The following is a 27,946-nucleotide window of genomic DNA, read 5'->3' on the forward strand; positions in this document are numbered from 1 at the left end:
GGGTGTTAGGTGTGGAAGCAAGGAGTTTTAGTTTGTTGAGGTTGGTAGAATGAAGGGGTGTAGTGATTTAATGGTAGGGTATAAGGGTATTAGAGTGAAGGTTTTTAGGGGTGTTAATATGATGTTGTTAGGTGGTTGGTGGAAGGAAGTATCCTTAGGGGAATTGTGCAGAGGGATACACCCGAAGGGTGTATTAAGAAAAAAAAAAAAAAAAAAAAAAGATTTAGGTAAGAAAAGGAGCGTTAAGAACGAAGAAAAAGAAGGTTTAACTTAGAAAAAGGAAGGTTTAAAAAGAAAAAGAACTTTAAAGAAAAAGTGTAAAGAACAGAAGGTTTAAGGAAGAAACAAAGAAGAAAGAAGGTGTAAGGAATAAAAAAAGAAGAAGTAAGGTGTAAAGAAGGAAGGTTTAAAAAGAAAAAGAAGGTTTAAGGAGAAAAGGAAGTGAGAAGGAAATTGTAAAGAAGGAAGATTTAAGGTGTAAGGAAGGAATGTTTATGGTGTAAGGAAGGAAGCTTTAAGGTGTAAGGAAGTTTTTAAGCTGTAAAGAAGGAAGGAAGAAAAGAAAGGAAAGGAAAAAAAGAAGGAAACAAAGGAGGGAAAAAAAGAAAGGAAGAAAGGAATGAAGAATGAATGTATTCGTACGTTCTGTTGTACACGCATATAGATACTTAGTGAAATACTATTTTCCATTTCGTAAGTAACGATTCCATTCATTGAAATAAATAGTGGTTAAAAGGAAAAAATGGTAAAAATGGCTCTACAGAAGACGAGCGAATTTGAACAAGATCATACGAAGGAAGCGGGGGATGGTAATGTTGCGCCTCGTCCACGCCGTCCACGTAGTGCAGAAGATGGAACAAGCAATGAAACTAAAAGAGCTCCTCGACGTCGGAGGGGATACATTCTATGGTCTCTCAAGCCAGGAGTGGAGGGAGTAATAGAAACGCATGAAACAAGTGAAGGGTATGGTTACGATTACAATTATTTATATATATATGTACACATATATATATATGCTTTAAGAAAGTAGTTGTACGAAAAAAAAGTAATTTCTCTCTCTCATTCTCTCTTCTTTTTTTTTCCATCCTTCCTATAGGCAAGGTAAAGATGGTGTAGTTTTGGTATTCAATGGAAGGGGGACTTCCTCAACCACCCCTAACAACCGTCCGTCCAACACCAACCACCACTACCATAAAGGGGGGTTGGTGGTAGGTGGGTTGTTACGGTGGTCTGTGGAAGGAAGGTGGTTGTGGTGCTGGATATTCACCACCCCACGGTACCACCATTTTACCATTCCTCCATTACCTTAGTACTATTTATTCCTACTTCCACTTTTGTTCCCCCTATTCTTACAGATGTCACCTGTGGGAACAATGGCTTACAGCAACAATTAAAGGATGTTATCGACAACTGGCATAAGGACAAGAGGAAGACACAAAAGGATTGGGTAGGAACTATTATTTCCCATTATTATCAGGGAAAATACTGTGAATAAAGCGAAATATAAATACTTAAAGAAAGAATGCATGGGAATTTTCGGGTAAGTATGAGCTGTATATGTATGTCCCCTTTCCCCTTTTTCCTGTTGACAGGACCCATTGTGGAAGGAAATCGAGGGAAGGGTCGAGCTACTATCGAGCGACATATCAAAGTATAAAGAAGGTATGAAAAACTATTGTAATGGCCCCCCTGATCAAAGTACCAAGTTGACAGAAGCAGATAGTAATGCTTGTATGCTTATTACTGCAGGATTAAAGCATATCTACGAAATTAAAGTGGGCAAAGTAGAAAAGGGCGACCTAGCCAAGAAGAATAACAGAATATTTAGACAAACAGCGGCATGTATCATATTAAATGAACTCATAAGGAAATTAAGGGATAAGGCAAAATCTTGTACCCAGATAATAAGCATAGAGGAGGGCATAACTAAAGCATTCAGTGTCAGCGAAGAAATTAAGAAGGAAACTGCATGCAAGGGTGATAATGATTGTTTTGAGTGCAAACAGTTGGACTATTCCAACTGTACAATGAACAAAGAACGAGTGGGAAACAAGTTAAAGGAGAAATTCAATAGCGACAAAAAAATACAGGAAGCACTGGAAGACATATATCCACCTTCCAACCCCAACCCCAACTCCACTGGAACAGGTTATACAAAGAAAAAACCCGAGAAGGGGAACAAGGAAGGAGAAGGAGGAAGAGGAAGGGTAGGAAGGAGAAGGGGAACGGGGAAGGAGAACGAGAGGGAGAAAGATAAGGGGAACGGAGAAGGGAAGGAACGAATACCAATGTATTCTTTCATCATCCTTCCACCCTACCACCTGCCACCACCCCTAACAACCTTCCTTCCACCAACCACCACCCTAACAACCTTCCTTCCTTCCACCTACCACCCCTAACAACACCTTCTTTCCTTACAGCCACTCTTAATGAATGGTTCACACGTTTTTCGAAGGATGTAATAGACGCGGAAAGACAGAACTATGAAGAATTAGAAACTGTACTAATCTTATGTGAAAGCTTGGAAACAGAGCTTGGTACCGGTATGGGCAAATACGCCGAATTCTGTAAAATAATGATGAAAAACATAATGTTAGTTACAGGCGTTCCAGAGCAATATAAAAACAAAGACGGAAAAACACCATGTGAGAAGAAAGTGAAAAATATTCCCTTATGTGATTTATTAAAAGCATGGATGTGGTATATGCACTGGTTTTGTGTTCCTACTAAGGTTATAGAATATGTCATTAAGGGGGCGAATGGTGTAAGGACGAACTTCATGAACCAAGGTGGGAAGTATGAGGAATGTTCTTATGATGCTGCATTTAAGATTCCTCTGGAAGACAAAAGGTATATGACAGGTGAAGCGGATGAACTATTTTCCAAAAGTACGTTGTATCATAAAATAGAAGGAGATACTAAGAAAACTTGGTGCGAAAGCAATAAATGGGAATATCGGGACCGTGAGACGAAGGATTCAATCAAACCACGAGCGGATGAAGAGGAGGAGGAACAAATTATCAGTGATGATGACAACTCAAATAACGTGCAGGAAATTATGAACCAAATTAACGAAGTATTAAAAAAGGAGGAAGCACCACCTGTCAAAGTTCCTGAAGTACCAAAGGAAGTTCCACCCAAGAAGGTTGTTTCTGAGGAGACGAAGGAACCTGTCCTTGAGAAGGAAGATCCTTCCTCTCAGGAAAACGAAGTCGTCACCTCAGAAGACCCCTCAGAAGACCCCTCAGAAGACCCCTCAGAAGAAGATCCTCCTCGGGAAGAAGATCTTCCTGAGAAAAAGGAAGAAGTTGTTGCTGAGGAGGAACTTCCTGAGAGCGACGGAGAAGCATCTGAGGAGGAAGAAAAACTAGCGTCGGGAGACGGCACTGAACAAACAGAGAAAGAAACAGGTAAAGGAACACACACACACACACACACACACTCTCTCTCTCTCCACAAAAAAACCAGTCACCGCATACTGTTAGGTTCACTACTACCGAAGACCGTCTTGATGGGGTCGGTTACTTCCACCCCCTAGCAACCTTCCTTCCACCAACCACCCCTAACAATGTCTACCCCTAACAATGTCTACCCCTAACAATGTCTACCCCTAACAATGTCTACCCCTAACAATCTTCCACCCCTGGTGTGAGCACATAATATTTTAGTTCCATAATAACAGGTCCTGAGATCACATATTAAAAAAAAAAAAAATCTTCCCCTTCCATACTCCTTCCACTTACTCTTTCCCTGCAGAAGAAGAAGCTAAATCCGAAGATGAAAAAGCAGCTACTCCTCCTGTGGATGGTCCTCAAAAACCTGCTGATACCACTGTTCTAGGTGCTAAGAGTGGCGAAGCCACTCGCCTTCCTTCCGCTCTCCCACTTGTTAGCGAGAAAGGAATCGATCCTTTCCTTCCTTACTTTCCTTTGGCTCCTGCCGTGCTTGGTGTTTCTATCATGAGTTATCTCCTTTGGAAGGTAAGAAAAAGGAAAACCTTAATATTAGAAGAAAAAGGGAAAAAAGGAAAAAAGTAAAGAAAGAGAAGAAAAAGTGAGAAAAAAAAAAAAAACGAAAAAAAGGGGTTCAGGATTCCGCGTTTAGGGTGCGGGAATTTACATTTAAGGTGTAGGATTTCGCATTTTAGGGAGTGTGTGTTCGATGTGCCATTTAGGTGATGTAGCATTTTACACTTGGGTTTGATGTAGTTATTACTCTTGCGTGTGAAGAAACATTTCGCACCCCGATTAAAGAAACATTTTTTTCCCTTTTTTTTTTTTTTTTTTTTGTTCAGTACTTTGGAATTCTTCGCAAGACAAGAAAACGTTACAGAAGAGCTCATCTTGTACGTGGTCCATCCTTAGAACAGCAGATTGTTGATCATGTGGACGAAGGTGGTCCGCGTGAATATATCTTAGTAAAGGAGCCCAAACCTCGTTCTACGTCTAAAAAAAGGAGGAAAAAACGTGCGAGTCGTCCTGTTATTCGACGTACCATTATTGATATTCATTTAGAAGTGCTAGACGAATGTCAAAAAGGGGACCTGCATTCGACGAAGGAAGACTTTCTTGAAATTTTGGTTCAAGAGTTTATGGGATCTAAATTCATGAAAGAAGAAAATCTTCCTAAGGAAAGTGTTCAAAGTTTAGATTCCGGGTTTAGGGAAGGAAGACTTTGTTTTTAAGGAAGGATATCTTTAAGGAAGAGCTTCCAAGTTCAGATTCCGGGTTTAGGGAAGAAAGACTTTGCTCCTATGGAAGGTGTCCCTAAGGAACAGGTTCCAAGTTCAGATTCCGGATTTAATGTTGATGTTTCTACGGAGAAGATGTTCCAAGTTCAGATTACGGCTTTTAGGGTGTAGTAAATACTTTTTTTTTTTTTTTTTGTTGTTTTGTTTTGTGTATTAAATTGTTTACATGTTCATGTGTAATTAATGTAAGTGAAAAAGGAAGAAAAATTTTTTTCCCCAGTTTATTTTGATTTGTTTTGCTAAAATTTTTTTTTTGTTATATGTTTTTTGTCTTTATAATATTTTTTTTTCGCATTTTTTTATATAATAAGAATATTTTTTCAAAAATATCAGGACCTTTTTTCTTTTTCCGAGCCCCTTTCTGGGAGTATTCTTTCCTTATGTGCTTATTCAAACATACAAATGAAAAGGAAAGAGAAGGAAAGAAGGAGTATGAAGAAAAAGAAAGAAAAGGAAAAAAGAAGGAAGGAAAGGTAAAATAGAAGCAATGAAGGAAAGAAGTAAAAGTCCCATTTAGCTTCTTACATTGTATGAACGTCGCTGTTATTTATGTTCCCTTCCTTCCTCCGAAAGGAGGGGGAAGGCCTAAGGAAGGAAAGGGGGGTCTAAGGAAGGGAAACATTGCCTTTTCAATCCTCTTCCCCTGTAGGTGTTACACAACGACAGTGATACATACGATGTGACATTACATGTTTTGATAACCTACCATCCCACGACCTGCCCGTGTATTATTTGCTCTTCTTTCTCTTCCCCCGGTAGACGGTCTTGTGGACGGCGTAGTGTATGCAGAAGAAGAACGTACGGTGGAACTTTCGCCTGCTGAATCACCTATTGTTGAATTATCTGTGGAATATTCAGTAAAAGTATCTTCTGCGGACACATCAAAGTTCTGTCCAGTTGATCCTTTCTTCCTTGTGCTTCTTCTTCCTCCTCCATTTCCAGAATGGTTACCAAACCAAGAATACCATGGTTTATACTAAAAGGAAGGAAGGTTGTGTTAGGGGTGGTTGCTGGAAGGAAAGTGGTGTTAGAGTTGGTATGTGGGTTGTTAGGTGGTAGGGTGGTAGGTGAATTGTTAGGTAGAAAGAAGGTTGTTAGGGTGGTGATAGGAAGGAAGTTTTGTATGATTTGTTAGGTGTGGTTAGTGGAAGGAAGGTTGTGTTAGGGGTGTTAGAATGGAAGGAAGGTTGTTAGGGGTGATAGGTGGAAGGAAGGGAGATCTAAGGAAGGAAGGGTAGAAAATACTACTAGTTATAGTAGTATTGTAATTATAACTTTACCTTATACAATATGAAAGGAGCGACTGTCATTCCGAGTGTACCAAAGATAGAAGAAAGGGAGGACGTTGTAAAAGCAGAACGAACGGCTTCGTCTTTTGCTTTAGTGGCTGTTATTTGCGCTTCGTCTGCTTCACGCTGCATCTTTTTTATTAGTACTTCCATCTCTTGATGGAGATTAGCTGTATCACAATGTACAGCATAGGTATTATTGAAGTCGTTACAATATTGTTTTTCCTTATCAGCGCCCCCGTCCTCTTTGCACTTATCATTCATTTTTTCACATGCTGAGGAAATTGTTTCCCAATAGTTTGACCATTTTTCCGCGCACGTGGTACCACTCTTACTCAGTTCACTCTGTACCTGCTTATAATCGTTGTAATATTCAAATATGATTTTCATGTCTTTGAAAATGGCTTGGTCCTCAAGATCGTTGTATTTAAAATCACACTTCTTTTCACTATTGCAGGAAGAAGTTTCTTCCAGCTTAGTGTAAATTTTTTCCAAGAGGCTTGACAACTTTGTACCTTTTAAGTGAGACCAGTAGTTGTGTCCAAACCAATAATAAAACAAGCGGCAGGAAGCGCTATCACTTTTAAAACCTGTTGTCCTTCCTTGCAAACATGCGTAGTCGTAGGCGTGATCGATTTTCTTAACATCTTTAATAATTTCGGTACAATTTGGACAAGTAGTCTGTATTTCTCCCTTCAATTGTGTACCTTCGGTATCCATGCCGCCAGGGCGCCCTCCTCCATCATTCCCGAAATTTGTATAGAAGTCGTTATATGAGGTTAACTTATCAGTAATTGACCATTGTTTACACGTCTGGGCAGGTGGGGGTTATGTGTGTGGAACATAAATATGCATGTATATATATGGTATATATATATAGTTATATGTATATATATATGTATATTTTTCCTTTATTTTACATGACAGCATGTATAAAATGCTTCATGCTCATTATGCTTCCTTTTATACTGTACATGAAGGGGAACAAACCTGTAATGGTGATTACCTTCTCTGCCATGTTTTATGTATGTGTACACATATATTTCTTTGTATATATTTTTTACTTTAAATATTGCTTATATATTTATATATTTAATATAAGGAATGTATGCAAGAAATTTTGCCCACATTATGATTGGTAAGTGTAGGGGTGGATGAATAGTAAATGTGTGAAATGTGAAATTTTTACTTGTTGTTTCTTAAATAATAATAATATATATGTGTTGTTTAATTTTTTCAAGTAATGATGACCTACTATAAATGTATATATATATATATATATATGTATTGTATACATATATATGTGCAGCAGAATCATTACACATGTACATTGTATACATTGTACATTGGAGCATGTATGTTATTATTATTATTATTTATTAATATTATTATATATTATTATTCTTATATATTATTATTATTTATTATATACATGCGTTCGCTTCAGTTATTGAATATATATATATACCTATATACATATATATATAGTCTATATGTATATATATGTAGTGCACAGTTGTTATATACAGTTCAAACATAGAAAGAGCTCTTTTTTTTTTTTGTTCTTTTTCTATGCATGTTCACATGAATGTGCACATAAATCTATATTTAGTGAGGGAAGAAGCGTGCACATTTATAAAAAGAATGCAGAAGGAAGGAGGAATATGGTACAAAAAAATTGCAATCCTTATATGGAGAAGAAAAAAAAAAAAAAAAAATTCCATTAGTTGTATGTGAGAAAAAAAAAAAAAAGAGAAGTATATACACATCCTTCTAGTAATAATTCGTAATACACATGCCTCTCTCCTCGTTCCACATTTCTTCAGCTACGTTTACTAATAATGAACTCAAACAAAAATATGTATATTACGTTATTTGAGCAATCCGATTCCCCTTTCCGTTCTCCATTTTAATTCATATATTATATTCTATATACATACCTATGTGTTCACTCCCCACACACACTTTTTTTTTTTTCTTTTCTAAAAATGTTCTTTTTTTTCAATTTTATTCCTCTTTCTTTTTTTTTTTCCTTTTTTTTCCTTCTATCCCTTCTCTTCCTTTTCGGTACATTTTATAACTGTGTGTAAATAGTGTACATGTAGGATTACAAAAAAAAAAAAAAAAAAAAATTATAGTTTCTCCCCATGCGGAGAGGGCAGGGGTGGAACGCATCACATTACATACGTTGATAACTAATATTCCCTGGTCCATCCCTGCGGCGTCCATTATATATGGTAGAATGATCATCAGTTGTTGAATCTGCTATTGTGGTGGATCCAATTGTTGAAGTGCCATTCTCTGTTGAGGTGTATTCCGTAAATGCATCAAAGTTGCTCCTGGTAGTTTTTTTTTTTCTCTTCCTTATTTTACTGCTCCCTCCTCCAAAATGATTACTAAACCAAGAAGGTAAAAGATTATGCTGAAATAAAGAAGAAAAGAAAGGGAGGGGTGTAAAAATATGTATTACATACATATACGTGTCTACACATATATATGTCCATATATATATATATATATAACTATATATATACATGTATATATATGAGAGTATTGGTATACTATGATCTATAATGGTAGTTTTACTTTATATAAAAAGAAAGCGACTGTTGGTAATCCCATCATCGGTAGTACAGTGGACACAATAGTGGGGACGACGCTACTACCACTTCCTCTTCCATGGGAAGTTGTGGTACCTGGACCAACTCCAGGTCCAGGTCCAGGTCCAAGGCCTTCCTGTAATGATGACGTCCTCCCTGGTTTTGATGCATCCTCACATTTCAATTGCAACTGTTCTGGATCATTAGTATCATTAAACATTTTTTAAACTGCTCACAATATGAACCACTCGTAGGAACCCCGCCACAACCACTCCTTACACCTTCATATATTGGTATGATGGCGTCCAAATATTGGCTATATAACTGAGCACAGGGGGCCTCCTCATGATTTAGGATGGCTGTTTGTATGACACTGTAATCGTGGTAGTAATCAAATATTGTTTTTCTCTTAAGGAAAAGGTCTTTGCCTATAGTTTCACAAATAATTTCACACCCATGTTGAGTATACGAATTATGTAATTGTTCACAAATCATACTTATAATAAGTGAAAGTGAATCACTATCTTTCACATTGTTGAACAATATATCCCCTATCCAGAAATATAGCGCGTGACAGAGTTCCTTCTTGTACGGATGTGCATCGGTGCCCTTATACATTTTGTCCACGTAGCATATTGCTTTGCCAATTTTATCGATATCATTGCCTTTATTTGCATAATTCAGAGAACTTCCTAAATACCCCTTTATACTTTCAACGGCACTTTCGCCAGCGCAGGTGTCCGTTTCTTTATTGAACTTGTCATAAAAAAGTACCTCCGACTTTGCATCCTTCAATTTTGGTACCTACAAATATGTGATCAGCAAGCTACATATATATGTTCCTAAATGCTTCAATTCATATATTTTTATTACAGTATAGGTAGAGTGTTACACATAAATAATGTGTTACATGCATGATGTATATATTGGCATCTTCTAATTGTGAAGTAACCGTTAATGATGTTCCACCTACTGCATCCGGCATTTTGCATATATATCTCTGTGCTCATAGTGAAATTTATTCTTAAGAACACTTCCTTTTTTTTTTTTTTTTGGGGGGGGTTTTCTTTTTATTTAACATTATTTCCCCCCCCCAAAAAAAAAAAAAAAAAAAGGCCGAATTTTGAGCGTATATATATATATATCCCACTGTTAAAAATGTGCATAATAATTTGCTACTCCTCCTTCCACTACACCCTTAAAAGGAGGGAGGGCGACATACTACTTGGTAGGTGTTAGGTGGAAGGAACGTTGTTAGCGGTGGTAGGTGGAAGGAACGTTGTTAGCGGTGGTAGGTGGAAGGAAGATTGTGTTAGGGTGTGGGGGTGAGTGTTGGGAGAGGGGGTGTAACATTCTCTTTTTTTTTTTTCTCATAAAAGGGAATAGGATTATTAAGTATGTTATCATCATAAATTGTATAGAATAGAACTAAAAACCATGTCACTCTTGATTCAAATTACCACATAACTTTGGCATTAATTAGTATTATGTACATTCTAATAGTAAATTCATTTTCATTTTAAAATATATTTGTACATACACACTCAAAAAAGAAGCAAACAAAAAAAGAAAAAAAGAAGAAAAAGCAGCACAATGATGGCATCTTCTGTGAAGCTGTTCATACTCACCTGTACCCTATTCTTGTGGACGCAATACCCCAACTGCGTACGACAAAAACTAATTCATTTCTAAAATCTGCGCATATATTTATTATAAATGAACTTCTATTTTTTTCTTACTAAAAATAGAAATAAAAAAAAGAAGAGGAAAAAAAAAGAGAAGAAAAATTTCCACCACCCTAACAACCCTTCTCTTCCTTATCTCCTTTTTGTTTGTTTTAGGTGCGTGCTTTAAGCACATCATCCAAGGGTGTAGAAACGAAAAAAGAGAAAAGTACCCCCTTTGGCACGACCACCAAAGGTGGTGGTGTAAAAACACAATTAAAACAAGAAAGTGGTGTAAAAACACTAGAATCCAAGTGGAGTGATGATGATGGTACATCAAACAACAACAACGATGACGACGTCATCCCTTTACAGAAGGAAAGAATAGGCAGCCTCTTTGATCAGAACGATAAAAAATTATATCGTCGACTCAATGCATCAAGAAGTGGTAACAATTGTAACAATGGTAACAATGGACTCCCCAAAATGGATAATGAGGGTTCTTCCTATCACCCCTTTTGGAAGAATCTCCGTCGTTGCGGTGAAATAGACCGCTCTTTGGACAGGAGTTCCTCCATGGAGAGCACTTGCTCCATGTGCAGCAGTTCCATGGATAGCCATTCCTCCCTGGACAGCACTTCCTCCATGGACAGCAGTTCCTCCATGGATAGCGGTTCCTCCATTGACAGCATCTGCTCCATGGACAGCCTCTTTGAGGAGCGAAGTGATGACTATCATTATGATGACTACGGTCCAACACCATATAGAAGAAATAAAGCACAAAAAAATGAAAGAAGAATAGGGGTATTCCAACCCAGGGGATGTCGACCTAGAGGGTTTTTTAATAAACTGTTTTATGCTATAAAAAGAAGCAGGACAAGAAACGCAAGAAAAGGGGGAGCATTCCTGTCCCCTTTCGTATTGACCCTTTTCGCTTTATATTTATTAGTTTTGCCTTGTGTTGGTTTGATTGTTGCTTTTACGGTAGGTCCACCACCACCCTATGCATGGACCACTTGTGGCATAGCAATTTCTGCATTCATAGCATTTATCTTTTGGAGTGTGGTCGTTGGAACAAAATGATCCGTACCAAACCGAACCAAGCCGTTTGGGATGAAGGAGAACCATTACAAACCGTTGTTAGAAGGACTCGTACACACCGTTGTTAAGAGGAGGGAAGAAGGAATGAACAACCGCTGCAAACCACACTGAACAGTGTTGAACCGCTGTTTGAGGAGGAGGAAGGGAGGAACAGCCGTTACAAAGGGTTACGGAGCGTTGGGAGGAACCGTTGTTGTTTGAAGGAGGAAGGAATTGAACAACCTTTGTTAGGATGAACCGTTGTTTTGGGGAAGGAAAGAAGGTGTTAGGGTGGTGATTGGTGGAAGGAAGGTTGTTGGGGGTGGTAGGTAGAAGGAAGGTTGTGTTAGGGGTGGAAGGAGAACCTTTGTTTTGGATGAAGGAGAACCTTTGTTTTGGATAAAGGAGAACCGTTGTTTGGGGTGGAAGGAATGTTGTTAGTGGTGGGAGGAAGGATGTTAGGAGGGGACGGTAATGTTGTTCCCTCCCTTGGGGGGAGGGAAGTTGTTCCCTTCGGCGAAGACTGTTCCTTCTTTTAAATGGAACGTCTAAATGTAATATTCAATCTTCTCCCCGCCCCATCCTTTTTTCTTACCATGAAGTGCATAACATGATGGTTGCAATCACTCCTACCCGCGCGGTTTACAATAATATTTTGGTATATATTTCGATATGTGAACTAATAGGAACTAATGCTCTTATGATGTCTGAAGAAGTATCTTATATTTATATGCAACAAAATGGCACGTACTCCTTTATTTTATTTCATTCTATGATTTCTTCACGTTAATAATATAAATAAAAAGTAATACTTACCGTTTAAAAAAAATACCGCAAAAAAAAAAAAAAAAAAAAAAAAAAGAATAACTTCCCCCGCCATAGAGAGAACACATCCTCTTAAGTTGGATAGGTGTCCTTACCGGTCCCCCCCCCTTATTTCTTTTCCTATTGCTATAATTAAAAACAAAAAAAGAGAACGAAAATTTTTCATATATGATATTATATTTAATGGTAAAAAAAAAGAAAAGAACACACATATAGAACAAAAAATGTGCGATATATGTGAGCTTTTCTCCATTGCAATGTGCTCAATAAATATTATCTTAAATTTCATAAATAATATCTATGCTCCAGGTTCCGCTATAATGGCTGAATTTTTCTTTTTTCTTTTTCATAGCAAAAAAATTTGCGATATATATATCGTGTAAAAACCCGAAAAAAAAAAAAAAAAAAAATTCACAGTGTCCTCAATAAAAAACTTTGCATGTGTTATTTGAATTGCATGATGATATATTAATAATGTTAAGATTAGTTTTATTTCATAATTTTTAGTGTTCGGCTTTTTAGTAAAGAAAAGTTCCCCTTTGCCCTTTTTTTTTAGTTAATTTTTTTTTTTTTTTTTTCTGTTTTCTTATATGAGTTTGCAAATATATATGTGTATATGTATATATATAAGGTCGAATATTTATTTACATATTTTTATATATATATATAACTATATATGTATATATATATGTTTGCGACGTGTATAGTATATTTAAGACGAAAGGTATAAAATATAATCGTAAAGGGGAAATTTTTACTTCTCTTGCATATATGATTAATTATTGCGCCCTATATAAGCGTCCAATAAAATGATATGGAATGAGCACGAACATCACTTGAACCTGCTAACCAAAAAATATATACATTGTACACGTAAAAGAAGTGGTCCCACGTAATCATGTTTTCTCTCCCATGAAAATATTGACCTCTTTCCCACAAAGAAACATTTGATTCTTTTATAAATATGGAAGTATATGGAGCAAGGAGCGAGGAAGGGAGTACATATCATTTGACATTACTATGAAATATGCTACTACTAAGTAAAAAGAACAGCGGTAGATACATATTAAAAAGGATGACTACCTGAAAAAAATCGCACATAACATACACCAAAAAGCAAAGAAGGGGTGGGGGAAAATATGTTCCATTTTGTTCCTAAAACTTTTCTATGTACACTATTATTATGTGTAGTCCTAAATCCTTATAATGTAAGGCCTAAAAAGAAGATTACATATATATACATACATATATACACATATATGCATATATACATATATCGGTATATATATAAGTACATATATATATGTATATACATCTATATGTATGTATATAATTATATGTGTGTACATGTATATTCTGCCTCTTTATATATATATAGACATAATTTGTTCTATTCTATGCACAGAAAATGAAGGTATATTGCCCACATACTAAACCTACCCATTATTTCCTAACCTAATTCTTTTTGTAGAGTAGCTCTTCCCCTATATTTACTGAGAACAGAATAAATCAAGATGGCCTAATCGTTGAACGCGCATCTCTGCAGGCGCCATATGCGCCGTCGCAGGATGAGGTTTGCTGGCCAACGCAATTTAATCAACAGAATGCACGTCAACCGTGTGTGGTCCAAAAATATGCAGGCCAGCAGAATTCAGTAAAATGTACACTGGCCCACAATGCACTCGTTAATCGAATTGTGTCGAATGAATTGAACAACTCCACCAAATTACGGAATGTAGGTTCGTACACTGAAAGCAATGTAAAAGAAGGTGTTAGAACAAATGACTCGACGGGAAAAAAACAACAAACACGTCGACCATCCAACTTACCAAACACACCACCGCCGGAACCACCTACACCACCTTGGTCACCACCACCACAACAACAGGCACAACGACCATCAGACACACCACCCCTTCCATCTACACCACGAATACTACCGTCCATAGACGTATCGAACGGAGGCGGGGGGAAACAGAGTCGAGTAATGTCCTTGTTAAATGAAATAAAAGAAACATTATTAATCAGACCACAAATAATTGAAGCAAAATTAAAAAAATTAGAACAAGCTTTGCTAAATAATAAATTAATAACAGAATCCAAATTAAAGGAAGTGAAGCAGGTCTTATCCGATAGGGAAATAATAGGAAAAAAGAAAAGGAGCGTTTTCAAAGTCTTGAAGGAAAATTTTTTAAGCAATCCATCTATACGAAAATTAATGCTAAAAGAATTAGAAGACATTTTGCTAGGAAATGAATTAAACACTGAATACATTTTAAGTGTGATAAATAAAAATAAGTTTAGTAAGAGATTGGCCTATTTGCCTTTGTTAAATATATTTGGAAGATTCATCGTATCCAGAAAATTAATGGATGAATCGAAATTAAAAGAATTAAAAGGGGTTTTGCTAAGTGACCAACCTATCACAGAATCGCAATTACATGAATTAAAAGTGTTGCTAGTGGATGTATTACATAATATTACTAATGCAGATAATAACGCAACATCACAAAATAAAGTAAGTAATTATCACATCATTCGTCCCGTTCCTCCGGATGTGGATGCGTATTACTTTTCACAGCGACCTTTCGATTCGGCAATCAATGTGGATGCGCGATACCCTGACCACCATTTATTGCAAAATGTGCATTCGCTCAAAAATCGGAACGAATTGCCTAGAAGGGAACCTTTCAATAGTGATGCATTTATAAGAAGGACCAATTTGAAAAGGAGAGAAAATTTATCTCTGGAGGTAGACCGTTCCCGGAGGACAAAAAAAGATGAACACTATAAAAGAAATGTGTCGCAAAAAGCAGATTTGGTAAAAAAGAATGAACTGTTAAAAAAGAAGGTTTTGAGGGAGGCCGATTTGGTGAAAGAGAATGACCTGTTGGAAAAGAGGCTCTTGAGAAAGGACCATTTGATAGGGACAAGTAATCTGAAAAGAGGTCATACCATTTTTCTCCCAAAATATGGAGACTCCATAGATGAAAATCCTGCTATAGACAGACGGGAAATATTACAAAAAAATGAGTTAATAAAAAAAATCCATATCAAAGAGGATATTAGGAAACCGACACCAAAGAGGGATTCACTAGAAAAAGTTCCTGTGGAAATCACCCCAAAAGACGACAAATTACCAAAGAGCGACCCTCTGGTAAAAGTTCCTGTGGAAGAAAGCACCACAAAGGACAAATTAACAAAGAGCGATGTGGCAAATAAAACGGGCAAAACAGAAATCGACCAAATCACAAAAAAGAAAAAATGGACTATAGAAATACATATGAGTGAAAGAAAGCAAACAGATGAAATAATAACGAGTAAAAAGAAAAAAAAGAAAACTGCTATTATAAGCACGCACATGTGTGAAAAAAATCATGTAAGTGAACTCACAGACGACACCCTCGAATCTAAAAGCAAAGATGATGATAAAAACGTGGAAGAAGAAGAAAAAGCAGTCGCTAAGAAGAAAAAATTCAAGGTAGATGTACATTTAGAAAAAAAAAAAAAGAAAAAGGGAAAACCTGTAATTAAAAAAAAAACATGGATAATTGAAGCAATTATGAAAAATGTTGCCCCAAAGAAGGAGTTGGAAATATTAAAAGAATTACCTGTGTCCCATGTAATTGATGTAGACGTCAACGATCCGTTATACCGAACAAAAGAAGAAATTCTTTTTGAAAGTATTCTTGCGAACCCTATAAAAGAACCTAGTAGAAAAAAAAGGAGAGCTGGACTTTTAAAGAAATTGGCTATTTATGGATTAGTACCAACACTTGCTATAGGAGCTATAATAGGTTTAACAATAGGATATATTCATGTAGCGCCCATAGATGTTTATTTAGACTCTACTGCTGTAGGCCTCAAGAAAACTGCTGAAATTGTTGTACAGGAAGCGCCTACAATTGCACTTAACCTTGGACTGTGCTTGGCTGATAATGTAATGAACTCTTTCTTGGAGACTTTTTCGCTTTTTAATCCTTTTATTTCTGCTGCACAATGTACAGGAAATGCGGTAGCAAGTACCGTATCTGCCGTTACTGAAGCCGCATTGGAGGGTGCTGCTGTAGCTACTTCATATGGTACATTATATGGTGTATTGCAAATAATGTTCCCATCATTAATAGCTCTTGGAGTTGCAGTCCTTATTTATATTATATTCTTATATTTAGATGAAAAAGGGAAGATGGAATGGTTCCACAGATATAGAAGGAAGTTTATAAAAAGTATAAAGAAGAAATATAATGAATTTAAGATGTCCAGAAAAACAAAAAAGAGGAAAAGATGGTATAGGAAATTTCTATCTAAAATGGAATACATATGAATAAGGAATAAAATGTATATATCCTAACTGCGCCTGTGTGTGCTTTTAAGAGAGTAGTATCATATGTTAAGATATATGTATTTAATTTTTTTTTTTCTATTTTTTTTTTTTTTGTGCAAATTAAAATATCATAAACTGACTAATATAATTCCGCCAAAATGTATATTATTCATCCAAAATTATGAAATTGCCCAATTGTGCCTTAGCACATTTTATATATTGTGGTACGTAAATATATATAGTAATAGCAACCATAATACACACATATACATATATATATATTATATGAATGTATACAAAATATAATATTGGACTTAGCTGAAAAAGGTAAGGGAGTAGTGAGCAGCTCAAATAATACACATAGTACACAATGTATATACATATATGTACTATATAAATGATTTATGTATATAATATATTCATCACGATAAAAAGAAAAAAAATGTAGTAACGTTATTATTACTAAATAATCATAAACATAAATAAAAGAAAAAAAGAAGTTGCATTCCTCTGTAAACATAATAAGGAGAGCTCGTAAATAATAGTATAATATATTCCTCGCACAAACAATCACATACGATACAATGAAATAATATAGTAAATCTATAAAGAATGTATATGGGAGAAAAAAAAAAAAAAAAAAAAAAAAAACATACCTCCAGAATAAATTCATTGTACACATAGAAATATGAACAGAAAATGGTTGAAGAACGGGCAGATCTGAGGGTTAATTTCCATTCAGGGTAGAGACCCTAATCGTATACATATATAATACCTCATGAATAGTAGAATAAATAATAATGAAGGAATGTGTAATAATACACATATATATGTTGCCATATTTACCCTTACAGGAGAGTCACCTGAATTTATTCCCCTCAAGGTTAAGTTTATACAAAGAATTCGAAGGAAAAACTGTTTCAAATAGCTGTACTAAGCAGAAGGAAGGAGGAAATGCTAAGAGTCAAATAGGGACTTATCAGGGTATTGAGAAGCATGCCGAATAAATTGTGGGAGCCTACTGTTACCTACATGGTAACGGAAAGGTCCACAAATATACTGATGATTTGTGCTATACTTTTTATTATTGGCTCGGGGATATATTATCAAAGCACTTAAAATCTGCTGAATCATTTCAGACCGTCATGAATGCAATTTACGATGAATTGAAGGAATCAGTTACTGGAAGTGTATGCAGAATAATATGCAATGATATTAAGAAAGAATATTTCGACCGACTGAAAAGAGTATACGATTTCTCTCAGGACTACTTATATATCGAACAGTATTCAGAGGGACGTAACAAAACCTGTATTAAGAAATATCTAGAACATCTCCAAAAAATTGTGGAAGATTATACGCTTGTACTGGCAGGTTGTACAGGGAACGACAGTACTGCATGTTTCCAGAAATTTAAGGATGTTTTTCAAAAATAGGATACTGAAGGAACAACAAAATTAACATGTAAATTGGAAGGTGAACCTCCTTCTCCAAAGAAACCTTCTGCTGGAGACGACTTCGACTTAGGAGACGCCGTGGTAGATGGTAAGTGGTACATGTTTTTTATGGTGCTACATTGCTTTATGATGGTGAGAAAGAAGGAGAAGGGTTGTTAGGATGGTGGTAGGTGGGTTGTTATGGGTTGTGGAAGGAAAGTAGTGTTGGGGTGATAGTTGGAAGGAAGTTTGTGTTAGGGGTGATTGGTGGAAGAAAGGTTGTTAGGGAGGTCTTATGGGTGGTAGGGTGGAAGGAAGGTTGTTAGGGGTGGTAATTGGAAGGAAAGGATGTCTAAGGAGGAGGAAGGAAGGGGTCTAAGCATATAAGGAAGGAAGGTTCTAAGGAATAGAAAGGAATGGGTCTAAGGAAGGATGAGAAGGAGTGTCTAAGGAGGGAAGGAAGGAAAGGGGATGAAGGAAAGAGGAAGGGTTGGATGTTGGATTTCGCATTTAGGGTGTCAAGAGTAAGGGGCAAGAAGGAAAGTCTCTAATGAGGGAAGGAGTGTCTAGGGAGGAGGAAGGAAGGAGAGACTAAGTAGGGAAGGAAGTAGGGTCTATGGAAGGAAGGAAGTGGTGTTATGGTGGTAGTAGGTGAAAGATTTTTTGAGGTGGTAGGGTAGAAGGCAGGTTCTTAGGGGGTTGGTGGAAGGAAGGTTGTTAGGTTGGTGGAAGGGAAAGTTGTTAGGTCGGTGGTTGGTGGTTGGTGGTAGGTGGGTTGTTAGGTGGTTGGTGGAAGGTTGTGTTAGGTGGTTGGTGGAAGGTTGTGTTAGGGGTGATAGGTGGAAGGAAGGTTGTTGGGGGTGGAAGGAGAACCGTTGTTTGGGGTGGAAGGATTGTTGCTAGGTCGGTTGCTAGGTGGTAGCGGTGTTTGAATGAAGGTTGTTAGGTCTTTGTTGGTAGGTGGTAGGTGGGTTGTTAGGTAGTTGGTGGTAGGTGGGTTGTTAGGTGAAAGGAGGATGGGTTGTTAGGGATGGTAGGGTGGAAGGAAGATTGTTCGGAGTGATGAAAGGATGGTTGTGTTGGGATGAAAGGAACGTTGTTAGGGCTGGAAGGTTATTAGGGTTGTGAAACGAAGGTTGTTAGAGGTGGTAGAATGATGTTGTAATGGTGGTAGAATGATGTTGTAAGGGTGGTAGAATGATGTTGTAAGGGTGGTGAAAAGAAGGTTGTTATGGTAGTCTGCGCAAAGGTGCACTTTGTGGAAGGTATGCAGTGAAGTGTACAGGATGGTGCACTTAATGGGGGTATATAGTGAAGTGTGCACGAAGGTGCACTTAGGGATGGTAGGTAGAAGGAAGGTACTTCCTTAAGAACAGGAAGTTTTAAGGGAGTAAAAAAGGAAGGTTTAAGGAAGTAGAAAAGAAGGCTTAAGAGGTAAGGGAAAAAGGAAGACTTAAAAAGAAAATGATGTTTAAAGAATGAGTGTAAAGGAGGAAGGTTTAAGCTTTAAAGAAGGAAGGTTTAAGGAAGAAAAAAAGAAGAAGCAAGGTGTAAGGAAGGAATATTTAAGGGAGCAAAGAAAAGGAAGGTTTAAGAAGGAAGGAAAAAAGGAAGGTTTAAGATGGAAGGAAAAAGGAAGGTTGTAAAAGAACGAAAAAGGAATTTTATAAAAAAGAAAATTTTAAGGGAGTAAAAAAGAGAAGGTTTAAAGTGAGAAAAAAGAAGGAAGTTTTAAGGGTTAAAAAAAAAGAAGAAAGGACAAGTTTTAAGGTATAAAGAAGGAAAGGAAGGAAAGAAGAAAGAAAGAAAGAAAGAAAGAAAGAAAGAAAGGAAAGAAGAAAGGAAAGAAAAAAGAAAAGAAGAAGGAAAAAAGAACGTATGCAAAGAAGAAAGGAAGAAAAGAAAGAAGAAAGAAAAAAAAAAAAATGAAGGAATGAAAGAAAGAAAAGGAATTCTTCATTTTAGGAGGAAAAAAATTCTTCACTTTAGAATGTAAGCAAAGAAGAAAGAAAAGAAGAAGGAAAAAAGAACCTATGCAAAGAACAAAGAAAAAAAAAAAAAAAATACATTAATATTAGGACAAAAGAAGAACGAAAAGAAAAAAAATAAAATAAATAATCCAAAATAATGGTGCGAATTAATATAAATCGTTGCGGATCGAAATTAAAAAATCGGTTTTAATAAAATTATTTTATTTTTTTTTTTTTGCAGCTTTAGTCAAAATTAATCCTACAAAAGCGCAGATATATATATAAGCACGAAATCGTTATTCAAAAAAAAAAAAAATACAACATGAGATAAACAAAAAAAAAAAAAAAATGTAAAAAAAAGAAAAATACTAGCATTATTCACAAAAGGAGAAACTACCGATTTTTTGAGACTGATCAGAACAGTCCAAACATCTAACAACAGTCCAACCATCTAACAACAGTCCAACCACCTAACAACAATCCAACCATCACAAACACTCCAACCATCACAAACACTCCAACCATCACAAACACTCCAACCATCTAACAACAGTCCATCCACTACAAACAGTCCAACCATCTAACAGCACTCCAACCATCTAACAACCCTCCAACCATCTAACAACACTCCAACCATCTAACAATACTCCAACCATCTAACAACACTCCAACCACCACAAACACTCCAACCACCACAAACACTCCAACCACTACAAACACTCCAACCACCACAACCACCCTAACAACCTTGTAATAAACAAACACGTGAACCAAATTACCCAATTGTGACCCCCAAGATGAAGTTAATCGAGTTTAGATTGACCATGCCTTTGAGCGTGGAGGAGTACAATATCTGCCAGAAATATCTACTGGCAAGGGTGACACAGGAGGATACGTACAATACCATGCACGGAGAGGGAAGGAATAAAAGAAGGGATGTAAGAAAAATAGTATTATTTAAAAAAGGCACATTGGATGGTGAACATGGGGAAGCAGTAGATTACACATTTAAAAGAATGAATGTTGTGAATAAAATCCCCAAATGGTTACAAAATTTTGTGCACCCAAACTATTGCCTTATAGATGAAACCTATTGGAATAGTACCCCTAATTTAAAGATTGTATACGAAGCAAAGGGGTTCCCCAAAGCACGAGTACAGGTAGATTCAACACATCATCTAGGTTATAACACAGAGGAAAATCCTTTTAACATTCCAGAGGAATTATTGACACAGAGAAAAATTATCCTCATCGATATAGTAAATGATGAACTGGCTGCGGGGGATTACAAAGCTGAAGAAGATCCAACCCTTTTCTACAGTGAAAAGGCAAAAAGAGGAAAACTAGAAGAAAATTGGATTGAAAATAGCAAAGTCATTATAACATGTTATAAATTGTTTACTATTGATATCCCTTACTTTGGTATTTTGTGTTCTAAATTAGAAAATTGGATCGTTACTCAAATTAAAAACAACTTGTTGAAATATCATCGTAAGGCACTATGCTGGATTGATGAATGGTATAATTTAACCGAACAACGGATCTATATGTTCGAAGAAGAAATGCAACAAAGGTTAGAAAATTTTTGGAAAGAAGTTGGACTCGATGTAGAAAATGATTCAACCCTGGCTGTACAGTTTATGGCCAAACAACAAACTCGTAGTGCATTTGAAAAATATGTTCATAATTCTGACCAAGGGGATATAATCAAAATGGATGACCCGTCTATCGATACTGCGGAAGGAGGGTCTATGGAAAGCGGTTCTATGGACAGCAGTTCCATGGGAAGTGTTACTTCCCTGTCAACAAACAGCAGCAGAAGCAGTTGCTGCTCTATGGATAGCGGTTTCATCGACAGTGTTCATTCACTGTCCACAATTTCTGGCAGTTCCATGGGCAGCCGTTCCTCCTTGGATAGCAGCTGCTGCTCCCTGGACAGCACTTGCTCCATGGACAGCGGTTCTTCTGATAGAGGCATTACCAATAGTCCTTTTCCTCCAACAATAAAAAACGAACATATGAAATTTCCGTGCATCATCCAAGGTGGAACCCTTTTTGATGTAAGCATCGACATGAACACATCTGAGTTAGAAGAAAAAAACTCGGAGGACAAATCAGCGAAGGAAGGGAAAGGTGGTTTAAGGAAGGAAGGAGGGTCGAAGGTGGTAGGTGGGTCTAAGGAGGAAGGAAAAAAAAGAAACAGGAGTGAAGGAAAAAGGAAAGAAAAAAAGGAAAGTGGAGGCGAAGAAGTAAAGGAAGGGTCTATGGAGGAAGGAAGTAAGACGAGCGCCAAGTCGGAAGAGAAGAAGAAGAAGAAAAAGAAGAGTAAAAAAAAAGGGGATGAAGTGAAGGAGCAAGAAGTAAAGGAAGAAGTGAAGGAATTCGTCGAAGAGGAAGCTTTCGCGGAGGTTGAAAATGAAGCACAGAAAAATATAACGCTCGGTACACCTGGTGATGTCAAAATTAGAAGGCGAGTTTTGAGGGAAGTGCATAAAATGGACGAAGATATTCTCATAACGGAGGAGTGCATGTTCCAGAACGGACACGCAGTGCCATATAACGATGCGGACGTCATTTTGCGCTCGTTTAACGTTCTTAACAATGCCATGGAAGAAAACCAAATGGTGGATCATTTCGCACAGAACGTGGAAAATATATACAATTACGGGACAGATATGAGGCGCAATGATAGTGACACGTCCCTTTCCTTTTTTTATGTCATCGCAATGATATCTTTTGTGTATTCATCCATGTCAATATATAAGCGCGCTAGGTCCCTTTTTTAGTTCCTCTTCTCTGCTTTCATGTGCACATGTGCATTCGTGTACTGAGTACTGGAATCACTCCTGCTTCAACCAAGGCAATGTATACAAGTTTTCTATGAACGCCCCAAAGAGCATTAATCCAATGACGTCCTTTCTAGATGTCCAGAGGAAACAAAATCCACCAGAGGAGTTTCGCCGAGAGGAGTTTTACAATACCCTTTACAAAGTGAACAAGTCGACCCTGAACTTCACATCGAACTCCCTCAATGCACACTTCCAAAGCGCAATTTTAAACAACTTCAAAGAAATTTTTTCCGCCAAGAGTTTGAAGAAGTATGCTCAATATATGGACAACTCATAGGGGAAATAAAGGAGAAAAACTGAATGGACCTTAAAATGAAGGAAGATCCTCTACTTGGATGGAATTAACTGACAATCATGTGAAGCGTTTTTTTTTTTTTTTTTTTTTAATAAAAATAAAAGTAAGAAGGGAAGGTATGTACAATTGCACAGTTATGCACTCTTTGCATAAGTGCGCGTACATTTGCTTTTGAACCCCTGGGAGCGCGCAGCTTCGCCGGCAATGCAACCACCCCCCTTCTGTCCGTCATCCGAATTACCCTTTCGTATATATGCTCACATTTGATCCTACAACTTTCTAATTAAATTTTACCTCACCTTATCCTTCTCAATTGAATCACTCTCATCTGCTGCATCCTTTCATTCCGTTTCCTTTTTTTCTTTTTTTATTGTGTTATTCCCTATATCCTTTACACCACATACATATGCCTTTTCGTTTCTTTTTTTTCCTTGTTGCGCGTAGACGGGAATGTATTCGTTCCTAATTGTGTGCGTTATTTGGTCATTCATATCTCGTCTTTCTGTTTCCCGTCTCTACGTGTTGCTGCTGTTTCATTCATCATCACGTTTGCGTTTGCTTCTGCTTCTGCTTCTGTTTTCACCACTTTAACCACATTAACCATTTTTATCTTCCTCTGTTTTTTTATTTTATTTTATTTTTTTTAATTTTTGAAACCTTCCCCTATACGGGATATATTTCCGCGCGTGGCAACTTTGCCTTGATGATATGCAAACATTTTAAACCATAATTTTATTTCAGTACAACTGAATCGTAGCATTTGCTTATTTTGCACTTTTTTTTTTCCTTTCCGCACGCTTCCATTCCGGCTCTGCAGTTACTGGCGATGATATTGTGAAAATATGACGAACACACAGTTAAAATGTAAACTGTATAAAATGTGAACACAGTTAAATGAAAACTGTGTAAAATGTGAACACAGTTAAATGAAAACTGTGTAAAATGTTAACACCGTTAAAAATGAAAACTGTAAAAAATGTGAAGACAGTTAAAATGAAAACTGTAAAAAATGTGAGCACAGTTAAATGAAAACTGTGTAAAATGTGGACACAGTTAAAATGAAAACTGTGTAAAATGTGAACGCAGTTAAAGTGAAAAACTGTGTAAAATGTGTGAACACAATTAAAATGAAAGCTGTGTAAAAGGTGAACCAGTAAATTAGCAATTGCGATTGATGAAAAGTGCAAAAAGGATTTCCGTTTTTGCAGTTGCTGCTGCTGCGCGAAAAAAGTGCAACGTGCACCAGCTGGCACGCGCAAAGCAAAATTACATTGAGCAAAATTTCACCGCGCAATATTTACAAAAAAAAAACAAAAAAAAAGAATTGTAAAAACAAAAAAACTATCAATTGATATTACGAAAAAATAAAAATCATCAATGAAATTGATGTTGCACAAAAAAAAATTAAAGAAAATTAAAAAATTTAGTGCACAAAAACAAAGATTGAAAAAGAAAGAAAAAATTTGCTAATCAAAAATAGCTAATGTACAAATTACGCCCCGCCTAATTACGCGGAGTTTGATCACCTTCTTCGAAAATATTTCTTAGTCGTCTTCCTTTTTGCTGCCCTTTTTTTACACTTGTTTTTTTCAATTCTTTCCTTCCTTTTTCTTTGTTATTTTAGAATTTTGTAATACTCTTCTTTTATATTTCATACTTTTATCGCAGATAATTCACTTAACACTTGCAAGTCCTTGTATAGTTTTGGGGAAGGAAGGATACTATATGCTATAGTAACGTATATTCCGACCCCGCTCATTCTTCCATTCATTTTTATTCTTTCAGACACTGTGTTATAGCATATTTTCTGTGGTAATGTGCACTTAAAAAAAAGTGTACATCATTATAATTAACGAAGGGGAAGGAAACATTATATGTGTGTGTGACGGTAATTTATATTTCTTCGTCTTTGCTAACTCCTTGTATTATTATTTTATTCTTCTGAATTCTATAGAGAATAATACTCTCTGTTGTACAAGGCACTTTGGTAATGCATTTGAAACACGCTGCACGTTCGTATAGTGAGTGAAGGGAAGGGCCATTACATACGTCCATAACTTATATTATTTCTATTCTTCTGGTGAGCTTTCCTTCCATTGTTTGCCCTTCCCCTTCCTCTTGTGGATGTTGACCCACCATATACGGTAGATTCATCTGTTACAGATGCTACTGTCGAAACGTCGGTTGAATCATACGTTGAGTTGTACGTTGAGGTGTCATCTGTTAGAGTGTTGTCAAAGTTAGAGCTGGCCGATCTTCTTTTTCTGCTTTTCCCACCAGAGAGGGTGTTACGTAGTCCAGAAAAGAATGAAGTGTACTGAAAAAGGGAAGAGGGAAGCACAGAAATAAGGGAAGGATGGAAATATGTATTATATATTACATATATGTGTATGTATATGTGAATACATATATATATATGCATGTACATAGTGGTGGTAATTACTATTACCTTATATAAAAAGAAGGTGGCCATAGGGAGCCCTATTAATGGAATTGCGCCAGATATAATAGGAGTTTTGTTGATTCCAGTGGAGGTTGTGCCCTTCGTGGAGGATGCTACTTGTAACTCGTCTTTAGGGTTTTCCGGCTGTAACTTAACTTCCACCCTTTGGTCCTTTGATTCGTGCGCCTCCGTACCCACCGGTTTACACTCTAGGTCTAAACTAGCGTTATTCTTATAACACGGGAAATATTCTCTAAAAGTCTTACACGACTCACTCCCGCTGTTTTGTGTACATCTCGTGCGCTCAGTTTTATAAGCATCCTCTATTTCCTGCAGATATACATGATAAGCTTGATTACATTGTTTCGTTTCTCCCCCCGTTCCTCCTCCTAATTGTTTTTTTATAGTATCTTCATCCTCTTTATAATCAAACAATATTTTCAACGCCCTGAATACTTCAATACCATCATAGGTATCCGGGAAACATGTGCGCAGTTCTCCCTTATAGGTTGGTATTACCACATGTATTTCTTCCATTTTTCCCTTGAAATCGTCATCATCTTCCTTATATGTTCTAGACAATATGTCACCCACATGGTAATAAAGGAATTTACATCCTTTTTTATATTCATCTCCCTTCTTCTCGATTTCTTCCAAATAGCAAAGTGCCTTCATGATATCACTAACACTTTCTTTCAGTTTATCAATTCCTCCTAAGGCGGTCCTCACTCTTTTCATGGAGTCCACTTCATCACAGTTCCCATTACCCTGCATCAATTTATTATATATTTTTTGTGAAGGTAATTGTTTCAAACATTGATCGTCCCCTCCCTACAAATTTAACCAAGGGAGTGTGTATGCTCCCATATATTTCTTACATTTCTAATAAATCATATACAGAATATTATGTGAATAGTATCAAAGTGTGCACTTTGAGCAAGAAGTAACCGTCAGTATAACCTCTGGATCCACCATTTTGGCTATACACTTGCTTTATATAATAAACTCCCCGTAAAATTGTTCACACATTTGTACATAGTGAACATGTGAAAATTCCGCTTGCTTTATAATTGTGAATATTCAAAATTTCATTTTTCCCTTAATAATACACATTTTTTACTTTCCCCATGCTACAATAACACACCTACATATTTATTGAATTACTGTATGTATATAATTAAAGTTAGAAAATTAGAATAAACATACTAGAATAACGGAATGCCAAAGGGAAGGAATGGAACTTCCCCTGTACATTCCTTATTTATTTATTGTACTATTCGATGGTAAGTGAGAACTTGAAACAGTGCAGAATATTATATTATTATTTCTATACACGCACGCTCTTCCTCCGTTCCCTATTAATTCCTTACGAGTACAGGGGTATGCTCTTTGGCACAGAACTTTTTTCTACTTCCACTCCTCCTTTTCCTTCTTTCCTAACAAGTACATTATGAATATTTCGTACTTAGTATAAATTGCACCACCTGCCCTACCCTTCCACTTTTAATGCACATTATACATATTCAAGTGTCCGTTTTTTTTCCTTTCTTCCTTCCTATAAATACATTATTAGTAATTCATTTGTATATATATGTGGAATATGTGTGGAAGTGTGCTTCAAAATTCATTATTAAATTTTGCTGTGTTCGGTATTTATATCAAGAAATATGGACACATGTGCCCCATTATACATTAATACTACTAAGGTACCTACTTCCGTTTACTACATATTTATTCGGTACTAATAATTCTCCCTTCCCCGTCCCCTTCCTCTTCTCTTCTTTATAATTCTTTAATATAATTCAATGCTGCACTTTCCTGTATGCTGTTACTCCTCAAAAAATTTCTTCTCCTCCTTTGTCAATTATTTTAAATGTTTGTCACATTCCTTCCCCCTTTATTTTTTTCCATAAATCCTTTGCACTTATATTTGCCTTAAAAATATATTTTATCCAAGTCCATCCTTTTTTTATATGTCCACTCTTTCCATATTCTTGTGCATATGTGTAAAATTCACGTCCCCAAAATCCATAACTCCCAAGGCCATTCATGCAACAGTGCATGCAAATGGACAAAATGGCACCCTTCCCTGCGCACATTTCTTATGCCTATTGTGATCACATAGTCAGAATTGTGGGTCACTGCAGTTCTTGAGGAGAAACTTCATATTCGATGATACCTTATATTTTTGTGCTGCTGCTGTCTATTCCTGGCTACTTTGGACGATGTCGTATATTCGGCAGAATATTCCGTCATGGAATCGTCTGTTGTTAAATTTGTTGTTGAGTCAAGTGTAGAGTTTATTTCCGCATTCTCTGCGTAATCTGTTGTGGAAGTTTCCGTGAAATCGAATGATGAGTGTTCTATGGAATATTCGATAGAATCGTCATCCTCCATATTCAAGTTTCGTTCAATTAATCG

General features: G+C 36.6%; 6 protein-coding genes across 6 annotated transcripts; 3 read left to right on the forward strand and 3 right to left on the reverse strand.

Moving 5' to 3' along the window:
- Positions 1–1,522: 1,522 nt before the first annotated feature.
- On the forward strand, positions 1,523–4,861 carry PCOAH_00031760 (SICA antigen; the record flags this gene model as incomplete). The annotated part of the gene is made up of 8 exons (XM_020059976.1): positions 1,523–1,540; positions 1,593–2,148; positions 2,421–3,410; positions 3,486–3,520; positions 3,757–3,833; positions 3,893–3,980; positions 4,295–4,656; positions 4,690–4,861. The coding sequence occupies 8 exons, from the start codon at positions 1,523–1,525 to the stop codon at positions 4,859–4,861; spliced, it is 2,298 nt and encodes a 765-aa protein (XP_019915807.1).
- Positions 4,862–5,435: 574 nt separating this feature from the next.
- On the reverse strand, positions 5,436–7,057 carry PCOAH_00031770 (KIR-like protein; the record flags this gene model as incomplete). Its single annotated transcript, XM_020059977.1, has 3 exons — positions 5,436–5,726; positions 6,031–6,852; positions 7,046–7,057. The coding sequence occupies 3 exons, from the start codon at positions 7,055–7,057 to the stop codon at positions 5,436–5,438; spliced, it is 1,125 nt and encodes a 374-aa protein (XP_019915660.1).
- Positions 7,058–8,218: 1,161 nt separating this feature from the next.
- On the reverse strand, positions 8,219–8,810 carry PCOAH_00031780 (hypothetical protein; the record flags this gene model as incomplete). Its single annotated transcript, XM_020059978.1, has 2 exons — positions 8,219–8,461; positions 8,736–8,810. The coding sequence occupies 2 exons, from the start codon at positions 8,808–8,810 to the stop codon at positions 8,219–8,221; spliced, it is 318 nt and encodes a 105-aa protein (XP_019915815.1).
- Positions 8,811–8,819: 9 nt separating this feature from the next.
- On the reverse strand, positions 8,820–9,624 carry PCOAH_00031790 (Variable surface protein Vir7-like protein; the record flags this gene model as incomplete). The annotated part of the gene is made up of 2 exons (XM_020059979.1): positions 8,820–9,443; positions 9,550–9,624. The coding sequence occupies 2 exons, from the start codon at positions 9,622–9,624 to the stop codon at positions 8,820–8,822; spliced, it is 699 nt and encodes a 232-aa protein (XP_019915667.1).
- A 3,992-nt stretch (positions 9,625–13,616) lies between these two features.
- On the forward strand, positions 13,617–16,532 carry PCOAH_00031800 (Uncharacterized protein; the record flags this gene model as incomplete). The annotated part of the gene is made up of 2 exons (XM_020059980.1): positions 13,617–13,622; positions 13,680–16,532. 2 exons carry the CDS (start codon positions 13,617–13,619, stop codon positions 16,530–16,532), a joined length of 2,859 nt encoding a protein of 952 aa, XP_019916040.1.
- Positions 16,533–20,735: 4,203 nt separating this feature from the next.
- Positions 20,736–23,064, forward strand: PCOAH_00031810 (Phosphatidylinositol transfer protein; the record flags this gene model as incomplete). The annotated part of the gene is made up of 3 exons (XM_020059981.1): positions 20,736–21,617; positions 22,026–22,678; positions 22,725–23,064. The coding sequence occupies 3 exons, from the start codon at positions 20,736–20,738 to the stop codon at positions 23,062–23,064; spliced, it is 1,875 nt and encodes a 624-aa protein (XP_019915659.1).
- Between the last annotated feature and the right edge of the window lie 4,882 nt (positions 23,065–27,946).

The sequence above is a fragment of the Plasmodium coatneyi genome, chromosome 11 (assembly GCF_001680005.1).
Source record: "Plasmodium coatneyi strain Hackeri chromosome 11, complete sequence".
NCBI lineage: Eukaryota > Apicomplexa > Aconoidasida > Haemosporida > Plasmodiidae > Plasmodium > Plasmodium coatneyi.